The sequence below is a fragment of the Pristiophorus japonicus genome, chromosome 9, assembly GCF_044704955.1.
Source record: "Pristiophorus japonicus isolate sPriJap1 chromosome 9, sPriJap1.hap1, whole genome shotgun sequence".
Taxonomy (NCBI): Eukaryota; Metazoa; Chordata; class Chondrichthyes; family Pristiophoridae; genus Pristiophorus; species Pristiophorus japonicus.
In genome coordinates this window covers 13,381,229-13,406,266 of record NC_091985.1, presented here as the reverse complement: position 1 = coordinate 13,406,266, position 25,038 = coordinate 13,381,229, and the positions used below count along the sequence as shown (strand labels likewise).

Sequence of the window (25,038 nt, the reverse complement as noted above, 5' to 3'; positions counted from 1 at the left end):
CCCACAACCCCACCGAGACATCTGCGCTTCTCAAATTCTGTTGAGCACCCCCGATTTTAATCGCTCTGCCATTGGTGGCCATGCCTTCAGCTGTCAAGGCCCGGGGCTTTGTACTCTCTCCCTAAACCTCTTTACCTCTCTCTCGTCCTTTAAGACGCTCCTTAAAACCTACCTCTGTGACCAGCCGCCCGAATATCTCATCGTGTGGCTCGGTGTCAAACTTTGTTTGATAACGCTGCTGTGAAGCGCCTTGGGACATTAAAGGAGCTATATAAATGCAAGTAGTGGTTGTTGCTATTTCTGGTGATAAAAGATGAACAGTAAATCTGCCAAACAGTGGGGTAAAATATGTGGGAGGAAAATGAAATTGTTGTGAACCATGGAGGCGTTGAATAATAATTTTATTTGTTTTTCTAAAACAACACCTGGGGACACCAATGCGAGAGGAGGTAGACTATTACACAAGTAACAGAGACAAATGCATTTAATAGTTGCGTGACCTCACACACGGCCCTGCCAACTCCAGTATTACATGTCTTCTACAAATCTCATTCACTAATGATGCTGAGTCACCACACTTCCTGTAATTGTACTTGGGCGAGGTGTGGGAGAATATAACAATACGCAAAGGCATTGACTGTTGGCCCAACAGTAGAAAGAATGGAACTGTTAATCACAAACAGCACAGCCTTGCTTTCAACTTATTTTCATTGATGCCCTGCTGAAGAGTAAGATGTGCTTGCCTGTTATTGTCTGTTAAGTGCTGCGTTTGTAGCTTTGATCTCAGCCCCAGTCAATGAATCTATTTTTTCGTCTACCCTTTAGGAACTGAACTAGAAATGAGAGGCAGCAGGATCTGGCCAGATAACTTCTTTGAAACGCGAGAGTTCGAGGCTCGCTGATGAGCCCCAACTGGGGTCGTCGACTCTGGTTGGACGTATTCCTGGAGGTTTCATTGCCCGCCCTCCCAGTTCCAACCACCCCTCCCCGCTCTGCCCTATCAAACAGCCCTTTCAATGCCAGCGTCTAGGCTCCAATCGAGCCTCCTCCCATCCTTCCTCAACTAAATCTATTCCCTTCTCCCTCATATGCTTGTCCAGTCTCCCCTTAAATGCATCTATACTATCCATAAGAATATAAGAAATAGGAACAGGAGTAGGCCATACGGCCCCTCGAGCCTGCTCCGCCATTCAATAAGATCATGGCTGATCTGATCTTGGGCCCAGCTCCACTTCCCTGCCCGCTCCCCATAACCCTTCACTCCCTTATCATTCAAAAATTTGTATATCTCCATCTTAAATATATTCAATGACCCAGCCTCCACAGCTCTCTGGGACAGAGAATTCCTTTAGATTTACAAACCTCTGTGAGAAGAAATTCCTCATCATTTCAGTTCTAAATGAGCAATTCCTTATTCTTAAACTATGACCCCGTGTTCTAAATTCCTTCATGAGTGGAAACTTCTTCCCTGCATCCACCTTGTCAAGTCCCTTCACTATCTGAAATGTTTCAAGAAGATCACCTCTCATTCTTCTAAACTCCAATGAGTATAGGCCCAACCTACTCAACCTTTCTTCATACGAAAACTTCTTCATCTCAGGAATCAACCTCGTGAACCTTCTGTGAACTGCCTCCAATGCAAGTATATTCCTCCTTAAATACGGAGACCAAAACTGTACGCAGTACTCCAGGTGTGGTTTCACCAATGCCATGTACAGTTGTAGCAGGATTTCCCTACTTTTATACTCCATCCCCCTTGCAATAAAGGCCAACATTCCATTTGCCTTCCTAATTACTTGCTGTACCTGCATACTAACTTTTTGAGTTTCATGCACAAGGACCCCCAGATCCCTCTGTACCACAGCATTTTAAAATCTATCCCATTTAAATAATAATTTGCTTTTTTATCTTTCCTAGCAAAGTGGATAACCTCGCATTTTTCTACATCTGCCAAATTTTTGCCCACTCACTTAGCCTGTGTATATCCCTTTGCAGATTCTTTGCATCCTCCTGACAACTTGCTTTCCCACCCATCTTTGTATCATCAGAAAATTTGACCAGCAGGAACAACAGTGGAAGGAAGGTAGTGTAGGGGTCCCCTGTGGTCATCCCCCTCCAAAACAGATACACCATTTTGGGGACTGTTTGGGGAAATGACTCATTAGAGGAGGGTAGCAGCAGCATTGTGGGTGGCTCTGCTGCACAGGAGGGCAGGAAAAAGAGTGGGAGAGCTATAGTGGTAGGGGATTCTAGTGTCAGGGGAATAGATAGACGTTTCTGTAGTGGCAATCGAGACACCAGGATGGTATGTTGCCTCCCTTGTGCAAGGGTCAAGGATGTCTCGGAGTGGCTGCAGGACATTTTGGAGGGGGAGGGTGAACAGACAGTTGTTGTGGTGCATATAGGTACAAACGATATAGGTAAAAAATGGGATGAGGTCCTACAAGCTGAATTTAGGGAGCTAGGAACTAAATTAAAAAGTAGGACCTCAAAGGTAGTAATCTCAGGATTGCTACCAGTGCCACGTGCTAGTCAGAGTAGGAATTGCAGGATAGCTCAGATGAATATGTGGCTTGAGGAGTGAAGCAGAAAGGAGGGATTCAAATTCCTGGGACATTAGAACCAGTTCTGAGGGAGGTGGGACCAGTACAAACCGGACAGTCTGCTCCTGGGCAGGACCGGAAACAATGTCCTAGGGGGAGTGTTTGCTAGTGCTGTTGGGGCGGAGTTAAACTAATGTGGCAGGGGGATGGGAACCTATGCGGGGAGACACAGGGAAGTAGAATGGGGGCAGAAGCAAAAGATAGAAAGAAGAAAAGTAAAAGTGGAGGGCAGAGAAACGGCCACATTACAGCAAAATTCTAAAGGGGCAAAGTGTTAAAAAGACAAGCCTGAAGGCTCTGTACCTCAATGTGAGAAGTATTCATAATAAAGTGGATGAATTAACTGCGCAGACAGCATTTAACGGATATGATGTAATTGGCATCACGGAAGCATGGTTCCAGGATGACCAAGGCTGGGAACTCAACAAACAGGGGTACTCAACATTCAGGAAGGATAGCCAGAAAGGAAAAGGAGGTGGGGTAACGTTGCTGGTTAAAGAGGAAATTAATGCATTAGCTTGGATGATGTGGAATGAGAAAGGACTAATTAGCAATCTTGTTGTGCGAGGCTCCTTGGGGAAGAGTGACCATAATATGGTAGAATTCTTTATTAAGATGGAGAGTGACACAGTTAATTCAGAAACTAGGGTCCTGAAATTAAGGAAAGATAACTTCGATGGCATGAGACGTGAATTGGCTAGAATAGATTGGTGAATGATACTTAAAGAGTTGACAGTGGATAGGCAATGGAAAACATTTAAAGATCACATGGATAAACTTCAACAATTGTACATCCCTGTCAGGAGTAAAAATAAAACGGAGACGGTGGCTCAACCTTGGCTAACAAGGGAAATTAAGGATAGTGTTAAATCCAAGGAAGAGGCATATAAATCGGCCAGAAAAAGCAGCAAACCTGAGGACTGGGAGAAATTTAGAATTCAGCAGAGGAGGACAAGTGGGAGGAGGAAAATAGAGTATGAGAGGAAGCTTTCTGGGAACATAAAAACTGACTGCAAAAGCTTCTATAGATATTGAAGGGAAAAAGATTAGTGAAGACAAACGTAGATCCTTTGCAGTCAGATTCAGTTGAATTTATAATGGGGAACAAAGAAATGGCAGACCAGTTTCAACAAATACTTTGGTTCTGTCTTCATGAAGGAAGACACAAATAACCTTCTGGAAACACTAGGGGACCGAGGGTCGAGTGAGAAGGAGGAACTGAAGGAAATCCTTGTTAGGCGGGAAATTGTGTTGGGGAAATTGATGGAATTGAAGACCGATAAATCCCCAGAGCCTGATACTCTGCATCCCAGAGTACTTAAGGAAGTGGCCCCAGAAATAGTGGATGCATTGGTGATTATTTTCCAACAGTCTATCAACTCTGGATCAGTTCCTATGGACTGGAGGGTAGCTAATGTAACACCACTTTTTAAAAAAGGAGGGAGAGAGAAAACGTGTAATTATAGACGAGTTAGCCTGACATCAGTAGTGGGGAAAATGTTGGAATCAATTATTAAAGATGAAATAGCAGTGCATTTGGAAAACAGTGACAGGATCGGTCCAAGTCAGCATGGATTTATGAAAGGGAGATCATGCTTGACAAATCTTCTGCAATTTTTTGAGGATGTAACTAGCAGAGTGGGCAAGGGAGAACCAGTGGATGTGGTGTATTTGGACTTTCAAAAGGCTTTTGACAAGGCCCCACACAAGAGATTGGTGTGCAAAATTAAAGCACATGGTATTGAGGGTAATGCACTGACATGGATAGAGAACTGGTTGGCAGACAGGAAGCAGAGAGTCGGGAAAAACGGGCCCTTTTCAGAATGGCAGGCAGTGACTAGTGGGGTGCCACAGGGCTCAGTGCTGGGATCCCAGCTATTTACAATATATATTAATGATTTAGATGAAGGAATTGAGTGTAATATCTCCAGGTTTGCAGATGACAGGTGAATGGGCAAATGCATGGCAGATGCAGTATAATGTGGATAAATGTGAGGTTAGCCACTTTGGTGGAAAAAACACGAAGGCAGAATATTATATGAATGGCGGCAGATTAGGAAAAAGGAAGATGCAATGAGACCTGGGTGTCATGGTATATCAGTCATTGAAAGTTGGCATGTAAGTACAGCAGGCGGTGAAGAAGGCAAATGGTATGTTGGCCTTCATAGCTAGGAGATTTGAGCATAGGAACAGGGAGGTCTTACTGCAGTTGTACAGGGCCTTGATGAGGCCTCACCTGGAATATTGTATTCAGTTTTTGTCTCCTAATCTGAGGAAGGACCTTCTTGCTATTGAGGGAGTGCAGCAAAGGTTCACCAGACTGATTCCCAGGATGGCAGGACTGACATATGAGGAGATACTGGATCGACTGGGCCTGTATTCACTGGAGTTTAGAAGGATGAGAGGGGATCTCATATAAACATATAAAATTCTGACGGGACTGGACAGATTAGATGCAAGAAGAATGTTTCCGATGTTGGGGAACACAGGGGACACAGTCTAAGGATAAGGGATAAGCCATTTAGGACTGAGATGAGGAGAAACTTCTTCACTCAGAGAATTGTTAACCTGTGGAATTCTCTACTGCAGAGAGTTGTTGATGCCAGTTAATTGGTTATATTCAAGAGGGAGTTGGATATGGCCCTTACAGCTAAAGGGATCAAGGGGTATGGAGAGAAAGCAGGAAAGGAGTACTGAGGTGACTGATCAGCCATGATCTATTGAATGGTGGTACAGGCTCGATGGGGCGAATGGCCTACTCCTGCACCGATTTTCCATGTTTCTGTGTTTCTATTACACTCGATCCCTTCATCCAAGTCATTAGTATAGATTGTAAATAGTTGAGGCCCCAGCACTGATTCCTGTGGTGCCGCAGTGGTTACAGTTTGCCAACCTGAAAATGACCCATTTATCCCAACTCTCTGTTTTCTGTTAGTCAGCCAATCCTCAATCAATGCTAATATATTATCCCCAACCCTGTGAGCTCTTATCTTGTGCAGTAACCTTTTATGTGGCACCTTATCGAATGTCTTCTGGAAATCCAAATACACATCTACTGGTTCCCCTTTATCTGCCCTGCTCATTACATTCTCAAAGAATTTCAGCAAATGTGTCAAAACTGATTTCCCTGTTATAAAACCATGCTGACTCTGCTTGACTGTATTATGATTTTCTAAATATCCTGCTACTACTTCCTCAATAATGGACTCCAGCATTTTCCCAATGACAGTTGTTAGGCTAACTGATCTATGTTTTCCTGCTTTCTGTCACCCTCCTTTCTTAAATGGGGGCATTACACTTACGATTTTCCAATCTGCTGGGACCTCTTCGGAATCCAGGGAATTTTGGTAGATTGCAACCAATGCATCCACTATCTCTGCAGTCACTTCTTTTAAGACCCTAGGATGCCATCAGGTCCAGGGGATTTGTCCACCTTTCGTCCCATTTGTTTGTCTAGTACTTTTTTCTTTAGTGTTAATGATTGTTTTAAGCTTTCCCTCCCAATAGCCCTTTGATTCTCAATTATTGGGATGCTTATAGTGTCTTCTATCATGGACCGATACAAAATATTTGTTCAAAGTCTCTGCCATTTCCCTATTTCCCAGTCTCATCCTCTAAGGGACCAATGTTTACTTTAGTTACTCTCTTCCTTTTTATATATGTAGAAAATCTTACTGTCTGTTCTTGCTAGTTTACTCTCATAAACTATCTTCTCTATTAGTTTTTAGTCATCTTTTGCTGATTTCTAAAAATTTCCCAATCCTCTGGCCTTCCACTATTCTTCACAACATTGTATGCCTTTGTTTTCAGTTTGATACCATATTTTACTTCCTTAGTTAGCCATGGATGGTTCATCGTTCTCTTAGAGTTTTTCTCATTGGAATATACCTTTGCTGAGAGTTATGATATAGCTCCTTAAATATTTGCCATTGCTTATCTATCATCCAACCCTTTAATTCACTTCAATCACTTGCTGTGGTAGTGAGTTCCACATTCTCACCACTCTTTGGGTAATAAACTTTTTTCTGAATTCCCTATTTGATTTCTTAATGACTATCTTATATTGATGGCCTCGAGTTTTGCTGTTCCTTATGGTGAAAGCACTGTTTCTGACTGGAATTTTTACATTGGAGTTGGATGCGTATGGGCCGCACAGTGGGTCGGGAGCACAATGTTCTGAGGACATAGTCGACGTATTTACTGAGGCGTATGAAAGCATGGGCCTTACGCTAAATATCAGCAAGACAAAGGTCCTCCACTTCCCATATCTCGGGAACCTCCTATCAACAAGAGCAGAGGAAAAGAGTGTTTGAAGACCAGGCCCTCAAATATACCACCAAGCTCATGGTTTACAGGGCTGTAGTAAAACCTGCCCTCCTGTATGGCTCAGAAACGTGGACCATGTACAGTAGGCACCTCAAGTCACTGGAGAAATACCACCAACGATGTCTCCGCAAGATCCTACAAATCCCCTGGGAGGACAGACGCACCAACGTTAGCGTTCTCGACCAGGCCAACATCCCCGGCATCGAAGCACTGACCACACTTGATCAGCTCCGCTGGGCAGGCCACATAGTTCGTATGCCAGACACGAGACTCCCAAAGTAAACGCTCTGCTCGGAACTCCTTCACAGCACGCCAAAGGTGGGCAGCGGAAACGTTGCAAGGACACTCTCAAAGCCTCCTTGATAAAATGCAAAATCTCCACCGACACCTGGGAGTCCCTGGCCAAAGACCGCCTGAAGTGGAGGAAGTGCACCCGGGAGGGCGCTGAGCACCTCGAGTCTCGTCACCGAGAGCATGCAGAAAACAAGCACAGGCAGCGGAAAGAGCGTGCGGCAAACCAGTCCCACCCATCCTTTCTGTCATGTATTCAACTGTCATTGTAACCCATGTATAAACTGACCTAGGTTGTACACCATGAGAACACTGACCACTAGGTGGTGAACTTGAGGGAGATACTCCTAACCTAGACTTTCAGATATAAAAGGGGAAGCTCCACCTACCTTCTTCACTTCAGAATAAAGGTTACTGGTCACAGAGTGACCTTCTCTCAGGTATGGGCCTCTGTATAGTAAGGACATATTATTGGTGACGAGAAATAGGATTTAAACCACGCGAGCATGGCCACTAGCAGCACAGATGAGAGGTACTGTGTTGGTGATGATTGGGATGATTTTATTGACAGACTACAGCAAAGTTTTGTCACTAAGGAATGGCTGGGACAGGATTCGGCCGACAAAAGCAGGGCTCATCTCCTGATGGTTTGTGGATCCAGGACGTACTCCCTGATGAAGGACCTTCTAGTGCCAGAGAAGCCGGCGGACAAGACTTTTGAAGAGCTCAGTAAGTTGATCGGGGAACACCTTAAACCGACGAGCAGCATGCACATGGCGAGACACCGGTTTTACACGCACCGGCGGTGAGAAAGGCAAAGCGATCCAGACTTCGTGGCGGACCTCTGGCGACTGGCGAGCCTATGTAAGTTCCCAGATGCATGCAGAATGGAGATGCTGCGAGACTTTTTTATTGAGGGCATCGGGCACACTGGGGTTTTCAGGAAACTGATTGAGACCAAAGACTTGACCCTGGACATGGCGGCTTTGATGGCCCAGACATTTATCTCAGGGGAGGAAGAGACCAGAATGATGTTTGACAAAAATCTTAGTTTAAATGCAGCAAATGGACAGCGAGTCAACATTGTTAATGCAGAACACAGTTCTCCAGGCAGCCAGGATAATCGGACATGCCCGAGCATGTAGTTGAACCCAAAGGGAGAATTCAACAGAGACAATGGCTAGCTGAACGGCGATTCATGCCATCACAAGGGACAATGCGGCCAGTAATGGGGTCATCAACACCTGTCAATGGTGCGCTTAAGGACAGTTACAGAGACAGTCAGAGACGATCGACTGGTCATGAACCTTTTGTTGCCAACAACGGCTCATGTTGGAGGCAAACACACAGCCAGAGCTTGCAGGTATCAGCAATATACCTGCAGAAACTGCAACAAAAGCGGTCACTTGGCGTGTATGTGCAGGAAGCCTGCAGCCAAGTTGATGTACGAGGAGGACGGGCCCAATGTAAGCCCTACGAGGCCAAATGGACACTGGGGGAAATCGCTGGAAGTTGAAGTTCAGCGAGTTCATGTGGAGCACATATACAGTTCATACACCAGGACGCCACCGATAATGATGAAAGTGCTCCTCAATGGCATCCCAGTATCAATGGAGCTAGACACTTGGGCCAGCCAGTCCCTGATGAGTATCAAACAGTTCGACAAGTTGTGGCGTCCAAGGCCAGGAGGCCAAAAGAAGTGCCGATTGACGCACAGCTACGAACATATACAAAGGAGATCATTCCGGTGCTAGGCAGCGCCACGGTAGTCGTGACCCACAAAGATTCGGAGAACAGGTTGCCACAATGGATTGTCGCGGGGGACGGTCCCGCACTGCTGGGGAGGAGTTGTCATGAACTGGAAATGGGGCGATGTCAATGCAATTTCTTCTGTGGAGCGAATATCATGCTCACAGGTCCTGGACAAATTTGACTCACTATTTCAACGTGGCATTGGCACTTTCATGGGGAGCAAGGTAGTGATTCACATAAAACCAGATGCCAGGCCAGTACACCACAAGGTCAGAGCAGTGCCGTACGTGATGCGGGAAAAGATAGAAGGCGAATTGGATCGCCTGCTGAGGGAAGGCATCATCTCGCCAGTCGAATTCAGTGACTGGGCGAGCCCGATTGTGCCGGTGCTCAAGGCGGATGGGTCGGTCAGGATATGTGGTGATTACAAGGCCACCATCAATCGCGTGTCACTCCAAGACCAGTACCCGCTACCGAGAGCGGAGGACCTCTTTGCGACACTATCCAGTGGCAAACTTTTTTCAAAATTGGACCTGACCTCAGCTTACATGACCCAGGAGCTGGCGAGTGAGTCGAAGAAGTTGTCCACCATCACGACACACAAGGGATTGTTTGAGTACAACAGATGTCCGTTCGGGATTCGCTTTTTTCAACGATCTTTCAACGAAATATGGAAAGTCTCCTCAAGTCGATTCTAAGGACGGTGGTTTTTCAAGACGACATCCTCATCACGGGTTGCGATACTGAAGAACACCTCCACAACCTGGAGGAGGTGCTACGCAGACTGGACCGGGTAGGTCTGTGACTGAAAAAGGCGAAGTGCGTCTTCCTAGCTCCAGAGGTAGAATTCTTGGGGATGAGGGTAGCAGCAGACGGGATCAGACCCACTGTGTCCAAAACGGAAGCGATCCAGAGAGCACCCAGACCCCGTAACACGACGGAGCTGCTGTCGTTCCTGGGGCTCCTGAACTATTTTCGTAACTTTCTTCCCAAATTGAGCACGCTGTTAGAGCCGCTACACGTGCTCCTACGCAAAGGTTGTGAACATAAGAACATAAGAACATAAGAATTAGGAACAGGAGTAGGCCATCTAGCCCCTCAAGCCTGCTCAACAAGATCATGGCTGATCTGGCCGTGGACTCAGCTCCACTTACCCGCCCGCTCCCCGTAACCCTTAATTCTCTTATTGGTTAAAAATCTATCTATCTGTGATTTGAATACATTCAATGAGCTAGCCTCAACTGCTTCCTTGGGCAGAGAATTCCACAGATTCACAACCCTCTGGGAGAAGAAATTCCTTATCAACTCGATTTTAAATTGGCTCCCCCGTATTTTGAGGCTGTGCCCCCTAGTTCTAGTCTCCCCGACCAGTGGAAACAACCTCTCTGCCTCTATCTTGTCCATCCCTTTCATTATTTTAAATGTTTCTATAAGATCACCCCTCATCCTTCTGAACTCCAACGAGTAAAGATCCAATCTGCTCAATCTATCATCATAAGGTAACCCTCTCATCTCCGGAATCAGCTGAGTGAACCGTCTCTGTACCACCTCCAAAGCTAGTATATCCTTCCTCAAGTAAGGTAACCAAAACTGCACGCAGTACTCCAGGTGCGGCCTCACCAATATCTTATACAGTTGCAGCAGGACCTCCCTGCTTTTGTACTCCATCCCTCTCGCAATGAGGGCCAACATTCCATTCGCCTTCCTGATTACCTGCTACACCTGCAAACTAACTTTTTGGGATTCATGCACAAGGACCCCCAGGTCCCTCTGCACGCAGCATGTTGTAATTTCTCCCCATTCAAATAATATTCCCTTTTACTGTTTTTTTTTCCAAGGTGGATGACCTCACATTTTCCGACATTGTATTCCATCTGCCAAACCTTAGCCCATTCACTTAAGCTATCCAGATCTCTTTGCAGCCTCTCTGTGTCCTCTACACAACCCGCTTTCCCACTAATCTTTGTGTCATCTGCAAATTTTGTTACACTACACTCTCTCCCCTCTTCCAGGTCATCTATGTATATTGTAAACAGTTGTGGTCCCAGCACCGATCCCTGTGGCACACCACTAACCACCGATTTCCAACCCAAAAAGGATCCATTTATCCCGACTCTCTGCTTTCTGTTCGCCAGCCAATTCTCTATCCATGCTAATACATTTCCTCTGACTCCACGTACCTTTATCTTCTGCAGTAACTTTTTGTGTGGTACCTTATCGAATTCCTTTTAGAAATCTAAATACACCACATCCATCGGTACATCTCTATCCACCATGCTCGTTTTATCCTCAAAGAATTCTACTAAATTAGTTAAACATGATTTCCCCTTCATGAATCCATGTTGCGTCTGCTTGATTGCACTATTCCTATCTAGATGTCCCACTATTTCTTCCTTAATGATAGCTTCAAGCATTTTCCCCACTACAGATGTTAAACTAATCGGCCTACAGTTACCTGCCTTTTGTCTGCCCCCTTTTTTAAACAGAGGCGTTACATTAGCTGCTTTCCAATCCGCTGGTACCTCCCCAGAGTCCAGAGAATTTTGGTAGATTATAACGGATGCATCTGCTATAACTTCCGCCATCTCTTTTAATATGCTGGGATGCATTTCATCCGGACCAGGGGACTTGTCTACCTTGAGTCCCATTAGCCTGTCCAGCACTACCCTTAGTGATAGTGATTATCTCAAGGTCCTCCCTTCCCACATTCCCGTGACCAGCAATTTTTGGCATGGTTTTTGTGTCTTCCACTGTGAAGACCAAAGCAAAATAATTGTTTAAGGTCTCAGCCATTTCCACATTTCCCATTATTAAATCCCCCTTCTCATCTTCTCAGGGACCAACATTTACTTTAGTCACTCTCTTCCATTTTATATGTCGGTAAAAGCTTTTACTATCTGTTTTTATGTTTTACGCAAGTTTACTTTCGCAATCTATATTTTCTTTCTTTATTGCTTTCTTTGTCATTCTTTGCTGTCGTTTAAAATTTTCCCAATCTTCTAGTTTCCCACTAACCTTGGCCACCTTATACGCATTGGTTTTTAATTTGATACTCTCCTTTATTTCCTTGGTTATCCACGACTGGTTATCTCTTCTCTTACCGCCCTTCTTTTTCACTGGAACATATTTTTGTTGAGCACTCTGAAAGAGCTCCTTAAAAGTCCTCCACTGTTCCTCAACTGTGCCACCATTTAGTCTGTGTTTCCAGTCCACTTTAGCCAACTCTGCCCTCATCCCACTGTAGTCCCCTTTGTTTAAGCATAGTACGCTCGTTTGGGGTCGGGTGTGTGTTGCAGCATGTTAATGCCAAGGGTCAGTTACAGCCGGTAGCTTATGCCTCCAGAAGTCTGTCCCAGGCAGAAAGAGGCTACGGGATGGTAGAAAAGGAAACTCTTGCATGTGTATATGCAGTAAAAAAAAATGCACCAGTACCTGTTTGGCAGGAAATTTGAGCTGGAGACAGATCAAAAATCCCTAACGTCCCTTTTGGCCGACAACAAGGCCATAAATGCAAATGTGTCGTCCTGCATACAGAGGTGGGCACTCATGTTAGCCGCCTATGACTAGACAATTCGGCACAGACCGGCCACTGAAAACTGCGCCGATGCACTCAGCAGCCTCCCACTAGCCACCACCGAGGGGGCAACCGAGCATGCTGCTGAGATGGTCATGGCTGTTGAAGCTTTCGAAAGCTAAGGCTCACCCATGACAGCCCGTCAGATCAAAGTCTGGACAAATAGAGACCCGCTACTGTCTTTTGTCCAGAAATGTGTCCTGAATGGGGACTGGGCAGCGATGTACGGGGCATGTCCTTTGGAATTCAAACTATTTCACAGGCGCAAGCATGAACTCTCGATTCAGGCCGATTGCCTACTGTGGGGAAACCGAGTAATCATGCCCCAGAAAGGCAGAGAGGTGTTCATCAGAGAACTCCACAATGAGCACCCGGGCATTGTCATAATGAAGGTAATTGTCAGGTCACACGTTTGGTGGCCAGGGATAGATGCAGACCTGGAACTTTGTGTTTGCAGCTGCAACACGTGTGCCCAACTGGGCAATGCGCCCAGGGAAGCCCCCTTTAGACCCTGCTCTTGGCCCGCATCCATGTGGACTACGTAGGTCTTTTCATGGGAAAAATATTTTTGGTTGTAGTAGACGCCTACTCCAAATGGATTGAGTGTGCCATTCTCAATTCAAGCACATCCTCTGCCACGGTAGAAAGTCTAGAGCAATGATCGCCGCCCATGGTCTACCAGACGTCTTGGTCAGCGACAATGGCCCGTGCTTTACGAGCATTGAATTCCAGGACTTCATGGCAGGAAATGGTATCAACCATGTCAGAACAGCACCGTTCAAGCCGGCCTCAAACGGCCAGGCAGAACGAGCAGTGCAGATAATCAAACAGGGGATGCTCAGAATCCAACGGGGTTCCCTACAAAGCCGCTTATCACACCTCCTGTTGGCCAATAGATCCTGACCACACTCGCTCACAGGGGTTCCACCCGCAGAGCTGCTAATGAAAATGACGCTCAAAACCAGGTTATCTGTAAGGGGTTTTCACAGTGTTGTTGTGCCTTGGGTGTCTCTCTCTGGGCTTCTGCCTTCACAGCTTATGCCTGGCCTGTGAGGTACCCTGAGTGCTGCAAGAGCACCCCTGGAGAGACTGTGTCCACAGCTTATGAAGGGGGTTTTGAGACTCGTGCATCCCCACAGCTTATGCCTAGCCTGTGAGGCACCTGTGAGTGTCAAACACTCCTAACCCCTTCTTCCCTAGCCTGTGACACACAGTTGAGCGTTTTCGAGGCGCTCCTAGCTTTCCTTACACGGTTCTGACATAAGACTCACGATCAGGAGATGTAATAAAATAGAACTGAGACAAGGTGATTCCAAGAGGAACTTTAGGCTTCCAATTTATTTGACAAGGTGTAACTCAACAAACAGCAATACACCAACAAATCAATCCCCCTAAATCCCACTAAAACGGACCCAACGAAAATCTTTACACCAGTTTAGCAGTACAATGCCCAACCTCCCACCTTTCCTGGCCTAACTGAGTTGGGAGTTCTGGGGACCAGAGGTTATACTCACTACTGTGCCTTCCGCAGTCTGGTGGTTTGTTTCTTCTATCTTCGGTGTCTTCGGACACTGGTTTTCCTTCAGTGTCGAGAGGCTTGCTGGTTGTGGTTGTTGGATGACGAGGGCAGGGAAAATCATCACTTCTTCTTCACTATGTCAGAAACCCCTTTTTTATAGCCAGATTATCCAGTCCGCCTCTCCTGCTGAAGTCGATTCTTCTCATTGGTGGACTTTTTGATTTTGAAAAATGCGGCAGTTTTAGCTTGGGGTTTTTTTTTCCACTGATGTTAACCTACTCAAGGTTTGAGTGGGTGTTGATTGCATTGGCCTCCTGTAGCCATTGTGTTAGTCTGGCCTGAGCCAGACATTTCTATGCCTGATGAAAAAAGGTGTTGGAATATGTATGTGGCATTGTTTAAATGCTAATGTTTTCAAGGGGCAAGTTTCGAGGGTATACAGTTCCCAGACAATTTGATTAGTTCCAATGTCCAAACTGGCCCTTTTGATATTGACTCCACCCCTTTTCTTGCAGACCCAACATACACCTTTTAAAAATCCCAAATTCGATTAAAGTTCGTAATTTCTTCCATGTGCACTTTAGGATTTCAAACTTTCTGGTAGATAGTTCCAAATTAAATTCCCTTTCCTTTGAGTCCAAACACTGGGGGGGGTCTCCATTCATTTGTGTCCCAAAGTTTTCCTTCCATCGGTTTCAATTCACAGCACAGACTGATCCCACAGCCCTTTTCCTTCTGGGTAAAATGAGGGGCTCTTCGTCCTCCCCTACATATTCCTTATACACCCCACCATGAAAGAAATTGTTGAGAGCAGGCACCGGTCACAATGTGACTACCATGACGGGAATGCGAGGGCGCGATGTATTGATGTAAATGACCCTGTTTTTGTCCTCAACTATGCTGCAGGGCCTAAATATTTTGCAGGCTCTGTGATTGCCAAAGAGGGGAATAGGATTCTGGTAGTTAAACTTACCAATGGACAAATCTGCCGCAAACACGTGGATCAAACAAAAACGAGGTTCAGCAACCCCATAGAAGAAGCAGAGGAAGAACACGATGTAGAGTTCACTCCACCACAGGTGACCGAACACCGGAACCAAGTGGAGGAGAGGCCAGTCACTGTGGGCAATCCGGAGAGGCCTGAGGCACCGCAAACAGCAGACACTCAGGCCAGCGCCCAACAACCTGAGCCCCAACTCAGGCGCTCTACAAGGGAGCGTAAACCACCAGAGAGACTTAACCTGTGATCCTAATAAGACTTTCTGGGGGGAGATGATGTCATGTATTCAACTATCATTGTAACCCATGTATAAACTGACCTAAGTTGTACACTGTGAGAACATTGACCACAAGGGGGTGAACTTGTGGGAGACACTCCTAACCTGGACTTTCAGATATAAAAGGGGAAGCTCCACCCACCTTCATCACTTCAGTGCTGGCAAATAAAGGTTACTGGTCACAGAGTGACCTTCTCTCAAATATAGGCCTCCTGTGCATTTATACTGTACAGTAAGGACAGATTACTTTCCCTCAACGACTATCTGTCCCACCTGTGACAGAGACGATGGTTGTCGTATTGGACTGTTCAGCCACCTAAGAACTCATGTTAAGAATAGAAGCAAGTCTTCCTTGATTCCGAGGGACTGCCAATGATGATGATGACTCAGAGCGGCTTTAACTTAATGACCCCAATTGAAAGACTCATGCGCGTTTCCCAGCCCGATTCAAAGGGTCTGATGACATCATCGATGACTCATTCCCGGCGCCAATATTCAACGCAGCCTTGCACTTAACTCATTTGAAGGTTGCCAGGGGAGTGTGGAACCTGCCAAACGAAGGCCACGGTACTCTTATAAATTAGCACGGGTGGACAGCCAAAGGCAGAGTGCTGTCCACGCCTTTCAGACGCATCCCTGCATACTCTGGTGGAGGCAGTGAGAGCACGCGAGGAGGTACTCGTCCCTGCTCAATGGTGACGGAGACCTAGACAAGAAACTAAAAGAGCCTGGTTGGATATAGCTGAGGAAGACGTGGATACAGTGCAGGAAATGATTCAATGATCTCATGAGGTCAGTGCAATGCCACACTCACCTTCATCCTGATGTGCCTGTCACCACATCCCCATCACTCTGTCTTCCCAAGCCTGTTCCTGCACATCATTCCTTACAGCTTGCACATCCGCCCTTCCCCCTCTCACATCCCCATCTGACTAACCACCCCTCAAACCCACTCTCATCCTAATTCAATCATATCAAGTAACGCCACAGAAGGAGTCACCCCACTCCCTCATAGTCACCCTCTACAGATGTAACCCATCCATCCCTTACACTCGCTTTCACTTAAACTTCTCTTCGTTCCCTCCTTGCAGGTGCAAAGAGCCCAGAACAACAGGGAAAGGGAGAGAACTGGAGGTGGCCCTCCAGTCTTCACACAACTAACAGCAGAAGAGGAGGGGGCCCTGGAGATCTCGGGAGCTCAAGAGATGCTGGTGGTGGGAGATGGAGAGAGGGGGGCATCCCGGCAACCTCGTGACAGAATCACATCTCATGCAGCCACATGGCATACAGCTGTCAATCATATGGTGACTGATGTCAGCAGTTAGTGAAATGTCATCACGTGCACAATGGCAACGTTACCCATTCTTGTTATAACAGGGCGGGGGAGAACTTAGTACAGCAGGTGGCAGCCATAGGAGTGAATTGGAGCAAGTTAAGTAAATCTGGCCATGGTGAGGCCATCCCAGGCCTCCCGGGCAGCAATGTGCCGCTGCTGGTACCATCTCCACCTCAGGTTACTCCACCTCTCCTCGTCTTCCTCCTCCACATCCTCGTCTTTCTCTTCCTCCTCGTCTTCAGTGCTGGGACCCCAGCTATTTACAATATACATCAATGATTGAGATGAAGGAATTGAATGTAATATCTCCAAGTTTGCAGATGACACTAAGCTGGGTGGCGGTGTGAGCTGTGAGGGGGACGCTAAGAGGCTGCAGGGTGACTTGGACAGGTTAGGTGAGTGGGCAAATGCATGGCAGATGCAGTATAATATGAATAAATGTGAGGTTATCCACTTTGGTGGCAAAAACAAGAAGACAGAATATTATCTGAATGGCGACAGATTAGGAAAAGGGGAGCTGGTACATCAGTCATTGAAAGTTGGCATGCAGGTGCAGCAGGCGGTGAAGAAGGCAAATGGCATGTTGGCCTTCATAGCGAGGGGATTTGAGTATAGGAACAGGAAGGTACAGGACCTTGGTGAGGCCACATCTTGAATATTGTGCACAGTTTGGTCTCCTAATCTGAGGAAGGACGTTCTTGCTATTGAGGGAGTGCAGAGAAGGTTCATCAGACTGATTCCCGGGACATATGGAGAAAGACTGGATCGACTGGGCCTGTATTCACTAGAATTTAGAAGAATGAGAGGGGATCTCATAGAAACATATAAAATTCTGATGGGACTGGACAGGTTAGATGCAGGAAGAATGTTCCTGATGTTAGGGATGTCCAGAACCAGGGGTCACAGTCTAAGGATAAGGGGTAAGCCATTTAGGACCGAGATGAAGAGAAACTTCTTCACTCAGAGAGTGGTGAACCTGTGGAATTCTCTACCACAGAAAGTTGTTGATGCCAGTTCGTTAGATATATTCAAAAGGGAGTTAGATGTGGCCCTTGCGGCTAAAGGGATCAAGGGGTATGGAGAGAAAGCAGGAATGGGGTACTGAAGTTGCATGATCAGCCATGAACTCATTGAATGGCGGTGCAGGCTCGAAGGGCCGAATGGCCTGCTCCTGCACCTATTTTCTATGTTTCTATGTTTCCTCCTCCTTCTCATCTTCCATCTCCTCCTCATCTTCATCCTCCTCATCTCCCTCCTCCTCCTCGTCTTCCACCTGCTCCTCATCTCCCTCCTCCTCCTCGTCTTCCACCTGCTCCTCATCTTCCTCCTCCTCCTCGTCTTCCACCACCTCCTCTGAAGAGGCTGTACACTGTGGCATTGTTCCTCCTGCAGCTTCAATCCTCATTGCTGCGCTATGGTGTGCAGCGCGCAGCAAATGCTGATGATTCTGGAGACTTGGCTGGTGCATACTGAAGGGCCCCTCCAGATCTGTCAAAGCAACGGAAGCGCATCTTCAGCATGCCTGTTGATTGCTCTCTAACACATCTGGTGGACATGTGGCTCTCATTATAACGTTCCTCGCCCTCAGTACTTGGTGTCCTCAAGGGTGTCATGAACCACGTCTTCAATGGATAGCCCTTGTCTCCAAGCAGCCAGCTGGTAAGTTTGTTTGGAAGTACAAAGTGCTGAGTGAGGGTGGACTGGTGCAGCACGAAAGAGTCAAGGCGGCTGCCAGGGAATCTGGCGCACACATGCATAATCATCTTTTTCTGGTTGCAGACGAACTGCACATTGAGGGAGTGGAAGCCCTTGTGGTGCACAAAAACTCCTGGGTGATGAGGGGGTGCCCTGATGGCCACATGTGTGCAGTCGATAACGCCCTGTACCCATGGGAAGCCAGCCAGGGTCATTAAAAAAAAACTTTAATTACAGTTGCATTCTCCACAAAACTCAATTATCCATTAAAATTAGATAAAATTATATAAAAGCAAGATTTGTCCATGTCCATTTTAAATGGCAGTATGCTCAGTAACACTGGCTTCATCAGCACAGTTGACTTCATTGGCTGACTTGCCAAACGTGGCATTTATTATGCTCATAATAAAGGATGAAACTGAGGACTGTATGCAATGAGTAAGTGTAAGCTGCTTTAATTGAACTCCAGAGTGCAGGTACAGCGTGGGAGGCCTGCTTATATACAGTGCTCCCAAGGGATGCTGGGATCCCTTGGGACTCCAACAGGTAGGCCCTCTGGTGGTGGTGTGATACAGGTTGCCAAGGGTTACATACATAACAGCATTGGTGTGTGATGCATCTGTGGGCAGCCGACTGCGAGATCTGGTGAATGTCTGCTGCAGATCCCTGGAAGGAGCCTGAGGCGAAGAAGTTGAGGGCGGTGGTGACTTTGACAGCCACTGGTCAGGAGTGCCCCCACCAGTCCCTCTGGGCAGCAGGTCTTGTTCCAGCAAATGTCTGCGATGACCTGGCGCGATAGCCTGAGCCTCCTGAAGCACTGCTGCTCAGTCGTGTTGAGGAAGCTCATCCTCTGCCTGTATACCCTGTGTTGGAGGTATCGCCTCTGGTGTACTGCAGCCCTGTGGTGCCCCCCTCTCTCCTGAGGAGCATCAGGTCATTGGGGAGAAGGCTGCTGTTGTGGTTGTTGCTGCTGGTGTTGTTGGTGATGGAGCTCATCTTGGTCCGATTCTGAGGTTCAAGGTGAAACTGTATAAGCAGCACCCATGCTGATGTAATGGATGGCAGGTAAAGTGGAGACCTGAGGGCCAATCCCTCAATGTGGTGATAGTGAGTAGCAGTGTGATAAGAGTGGCTACCGAGGTTGCAGAAATGACCTGCAAACTGCTGTCAGCTAAATCTGTGGATATAATGGAGTGAACAAGAGCCTTTCCATGAGGCAAGGAATGAGGTGCAATGTGCGACTATTTGTGTTTTTCCCCAGCTCTCAATGAATGCCCTCGCACAATCCCCACTGAGCTTCTGCCTCTCCTTCACAGACGAGATTCCCGAGCTGTGTGGATCCCACGCTCCTGCAGTTAAAGTCAAAAGCTGCTATTAAAACCCTCTTGCAGGTCTTTCAACAAGCCGTTCATAATTTCAATGAGGTCACCCGCCTCTGCCGATTGTGTCCGAGTCACGCCTTCAGAGCCGCCTGAGTTAAATGCGCGAGACGGTGGAACGATGGCGGGTTCACAACGCACTCGCCTCCTAACCCGCATGCTCGGCCGCCGACTGTCAAAATATTTAATCATTTTAAAGACTTCAATTAGGTCACCCCTCAGCCTTCTCTTTGCAGGAGAACAGAGACCCAGCCTATCCATCCTTTCCTGATGGGTATATCATCATCATCATAGGCAGTCCCTCGAACGAGGATGACTTGTTTCCACATGAGTTCACAGATGTTTCAATGAAGGACCCGATGTTCCAGTCCTGAACTCCAATTGAGGGGGCGGAAGATGCCTGTGCGTGGATTTTTTTAACGTGTGGTGACCGTTGCACATCAGCCACCACACGGGCTCAACAGAGCTAGGCCTTTATCCAGTGGCAAGGGTTGAACCAGGACGACTGGCGACCTGCTCTGCTGCACGGACTTAGTGCGCGCACATATCGCAGTGTGGGCTGATTCCCCAATCCCCCATTTACTGGTGCCCCTCCCAAACCCCCCATTTACTGGTTTCCCCGCTCCTATCCAGCCCCATTTATTGGTTCCCCTCCCTATCTCCCATTTACTGGTGCCCCTCCCCAATCCCCCATTTACTGGTGCCCCTCCCCAATCCCCCATTTACTGGTGCACCTCCCAAATCCCCCATTTACTGGTTTCCCCGCTCCTATCCAGCCCCATTTATTGGTTCCCCTCCCTATCTCCCATTTACTGGTGCCCCTCCCCGATCCCCCATTTATTGGTTCCCCTCCCTATCCGCCATTTACTGGTGCCCCTCCCCATCCCCCCATTTACTGGTGCCCCTCCCCGATCCCCATTTACTGGTGCCCCTCCCCTACCTCCCATTTACTGGTGCCCCTCCCTATCCGCCATTTACTGGCGCCCCTCCCATTTACTGGTGCCCCTCCCCTATCCGCCCATTTACTGGTGCCCCTTCCCTATCCCCCCCATTTACTGGTGTCCCTCCCCGATCCCCCATTTACTGGTGCCCCTCCCCTATCCCCCCCATTTACTGGTGCCCCTCCCCGATCCCCCATTTACTGGTGCCCCTCCCCTATCCCCCCCATTTACTGGTGCCCCTCCCCTATCCCCCCCATTTACTGGTGCCCCTCCCCTATCCGCCCCATTTACTGGTGCCCCTCCTCTATCCCTCCCATTTACTGGTGCCCCTCCCCTATCCGCCCCATTTACTGGTGCCCCTCCCCTATCCCCCCCATTTACTGGTGCCCCTCTCCTATCCCCTCATTTATTGTTTGTACTTGATACAACATAACGGTGTCAACATAACAAAAATAGATTACTTGCTGTATCTGCATACTAACTTTTTGTGTTTCATACACAAGGGCCCCCAGGTATCCATGTAGACTAGTCGCCGTATTATAGGAAGGACGTGATTGCACTAGAGAGGGTGCAGAGGAGATTTACTAGGATTCTGCCTGGGATGGAGAATCTTAGTTATGAGGACAAATTGGATAGGCTGGGTTTGTTCTCAATGGAACAGAGGTTGAGAGGAGACCTCATCGAGGTGTACAAAATATTGAGGGGCCTGGACATAGTGTATAGTAAGGGTCTATTTCCATTGGTGGAGGGGTCTATTATGAGGGGGCATAGTTTTGAGGTGTTGCTGGAAGGTTTAGAGCGGATTTGAGGGGGGCTTCTTTACGCAGAGGGTTGTGGGGATCTGGAACTCGCTGGCTGGAAGAGTGGTGGATGCAGAAACCCTCACCACTTTTAAGAGATGGTTGTTGGGCACTTAAAGTGCAGTAAGCTGCAGGGTTACGGACCTAGAGCTGGTAATTGGGATTAGACTGGATGACCTTTTGTTGGACGGAGCAGATATAATGGTAAGTACTGCAGGGAATCGAATACGGCCAGGGTGATCTCCTGGACTAGTTTCGATCGCCTGGATGGGTCGGAGAGGAATTTTCCCAGATTTTTTTCTCCCTAAATTGGCCTGGGTTTTTAATCTGGTTTTTGCCTCTCCCAGGAGTTCACCTGGCTCTGGTTGGGGTGGAGTGTGGAATGTTTTAGTATAAGGGGTGTCGCAATTGTAGTGGGGCGGACTGGTTTGCCTTTCCGCCATTATTCATCGGTTTATATGTAACCTTTAGGGCTGCTGACCAAGAGCCATGTGACCGGCATGGACAGGATGGGTATAACTGGTATAACCGTGTGCATTTCCTTGTTTCCACCCCTCCCCCTTCTCCCAGGATTTGTTGGATCCACCACGTGACAGGAATGTGGGTCTATCCACTTCTCGATCACCTGCCCAGTTTTCTGAAGATCGCTGCCTTTGTCTCATCGATTGCTGCTATAAACGTATTGTACGTGGTGGGCGAGATATTAAACAGTTTCATCTGGGACAAGTCAAGATGTAAGTACTGGCGTTGCTCGGATCCTGTTTGAATCGTCTCGGTACAAAACACATGTGCATGATTCACGAGGTGATGTGATATTTCCACTTGGAGCCGACTGAATAACCCGACAGCGGGACAATATATGACCCATCTGCTGCTGGAAATATTCATTACAGGAATAACTAGTCACTCGTTATTCCGCTCATGCCACATATCCGCAATTTAATGTATTTCTCTTTCTCCGAGCATTTCCAGGAAAACGTTTGTCCCCTTCTGGGCCAACCAGACTTTGGGAGCTTTTCAGCTCCTGAGGCCATAAAAGGACGCAAATATTACAGTAATAATGAGCTGCTTGAATGTTAGAAGCAGCCTTATTTTTAAAATAAGCACTTAAAATAATTTGGGTTTGAAAAGTAAGTCATTTGAATTGAGTCCACCCTCTTGCTTGCTTTTTTTCCTGCCCTTCTTTCTCTGTAGCTGTCCTTTTTTTTAAACCTTAATTTTACTTTTTGTTCCATCGTTCCCCAGTCCTTTTCTAAATTGAAAGCTTCTGTACAAACGGCAAATGCTGGAAATACACTACAGATGAATCAGCATCTGTAAAATGATCTGTAAAGACATGGTGCAATGGTACAACACCGAAGGAGGCCATTCGGCCCATCGTTGCACGCCGGCTCTTTGAAAGAGCGATCCAATTATACCCACTCTCACCTTCTCTTTCCCCACAGCCCTGTAAAATGCTCCCTTTCAAGTATTTACCCCATTCCCTTTTGAATGTTACGATTGAATCTGCTATCCACCGCCCTTCGAGGCAATGCGTTCCAGATCGCAACATCTCGCCGTGTACGTTACCTTTCCCTCACGTCGCCTCTGGTTGTTTTGCCAGTCGCCTTAAATCTGCGTCCCTCCGGTGACGGATTTTCAAGTGATGTAAGCTCGCAAGTTATGACACTGCGGTTTTGGGACCTGCGATCGGGACTGTGTCCTGGGTAACAATCGAGAATGGAAGCTTTTTAGCTCATTTACTTTCAGTAGGAATGCTGAAGGAAAAATGTGAGGTCATTTTTGCTCCCTCAGCCCAGAGGTTCTGAAGACCGTACTGGAACATTTCTTTTCAGGAACGTTTTTTAAAATCCCCTGTACACTGTAACTTCAGACCACTGAAAATCATTCCGTTCCATGAGGGGAAAGTGGTTCATCCCATGCCTCGTCTCTCGTGCATGCGCAAATTAGCGCTGCATTCTAGTGGATTATCAAATATTTCGGTACAATGCTGCGGTGGTGATTTGTTTCCCATTAACCTAGGGTGTCAGGGACACAGTTCAGATTAACATTTTTTAAGTGGGGTTTTTTTGCATCCGTGAAGAGATATCTGCGCTTGGGAAATGGAACGTTTTGTCACTTCTTAAGAATGTAAGAATTAGGAGCAGGAGTAGGCCATACAGCCCCTCCAGCCCGCTCTGTCATTCAATAAGATCATGGCTGATCTTCGACCTCAACTCCACTTTCCCATCCAGTCCCTTGATTCGCCTAGAGTCTAAAAATCTATCTATATATTCAATGACTGAGCATCCACAGCCCTCTGGGGCAGAGAACTCCAAAGATTCACCACCCTCTGAGTGAAGACATTCCTCCTCATCTCAGTCTTAAATAGCCGACCCCTTATCATGAGACTGTGCCCCCTAGTTCTAGACTCTCCAGCCAGGGGAAACAACCTCTCAGCATCTACCCTGTCAATCCCCCTCATCGGCAGCATCAAGCATGCTCAGAGCAGGTGTAACATGGAGCAGACCCAGAGCAAAGCTCTGACTATATTGTTGCAAGCAAGCTAGGAGCAGGAGGAGGCCATTCAGCCCCTCGAACCTGTGCCACTATTCAATTCGATCATGGCTGATCTGTATCTTAACTCCATCTACCCACCTTGGTAAGATATCTTAACTCCAATCGCACAAGACCATCTCCCACTATGCCGGTGTGAAATTTCTGAGAACCCCATCAGCTATCCTTTCTAAGGACGAGATTGAAACAATGAAAATCTCCTTTCTTTAATGGCTCCAATGTATCTTGGATTGAAAGGGGTTTGGGGCAGTTGTAACAGTTCTTGGAGGGTGGCTATCCAGAGCATAACACTGCCTACTGAATGGTTAATTTATCTCAGAGAGTCCATGACGATGGTTGTAGGAAATGCAAATGTCACAGTGGGAGAGCAAGTTCCTAGTTTCAGCCGTACTGCAACGTGAATTTGCTCTTTCACTTGTACAATGGATGCTGGGATGGCCCCCACTTGCCATCAGTGACCCAATACTTTCTCAGGCCGGAGTGCAAGTGGAGGAGAGGGGCAGCACTCACTCCTACCTCCGTCAGCACCCCATAGCTGGATGGGCCATGGGCAGCAGGGCAGGTACTCGATGGCGGACAGACAGCTAAGGAGGTGTGGAGGTGCAGCTGGTCTCTTGGCCATATTATAAGCTCCGTTGGGTGGGCCACATTGGCCGCATGCCTGACACAAGACTCCCAAAGCAAGTGCTCTACTCGGAACTCCTACACGACAAGCGAGCCCCAGGTGGGCAGAGGAAACATTTCAAGTACACCCTCCAAGCCTCCTTGATAAAGTGCAACATCCCCACTGACACCTGGGAGTCCCTGGTCAAAGACCGCCCTAAGTGGAGGAAGAGCATCCGGGAGGGCGCTGAGCACCTCCAGTCTCGTCACCGAGAGCATGCAGAAAACAAGCGCAGGCAGCGGAAGGAGCGTGCGGCAAACCAGACTCCCCACCCACCCTTTCCTCCAACCACTGACTGTCCCACCTGTGATAGAGACTGTAATTC

The 25,038-nt window shown here is 47.3% G+C and overlaps 1 protein-coding gene across 1 annotated transcript in view; it reads left to right on the top strand.

Moving 5' to 3' along the window:
• Nucleotides 1-25,038, top strand: part of aig1 (androgen-induced 1 (H. sapiens)) — a 223,368-nt gene that overhangs the window by 196,881 nt on the left and 1,449 nt on the right. The window contains exon 5 of the mRNA XM_070888637.1: nucleotides 22,064-22,227. Within this exon, the coding sequence (XP_070744738.1) occupies nucleotides 22,064-22,227 (164 nt within the window). The remainder of the gene's footprint in view (nucleotides 1-22,063; nucleotides 22,228-25,038) is intronic.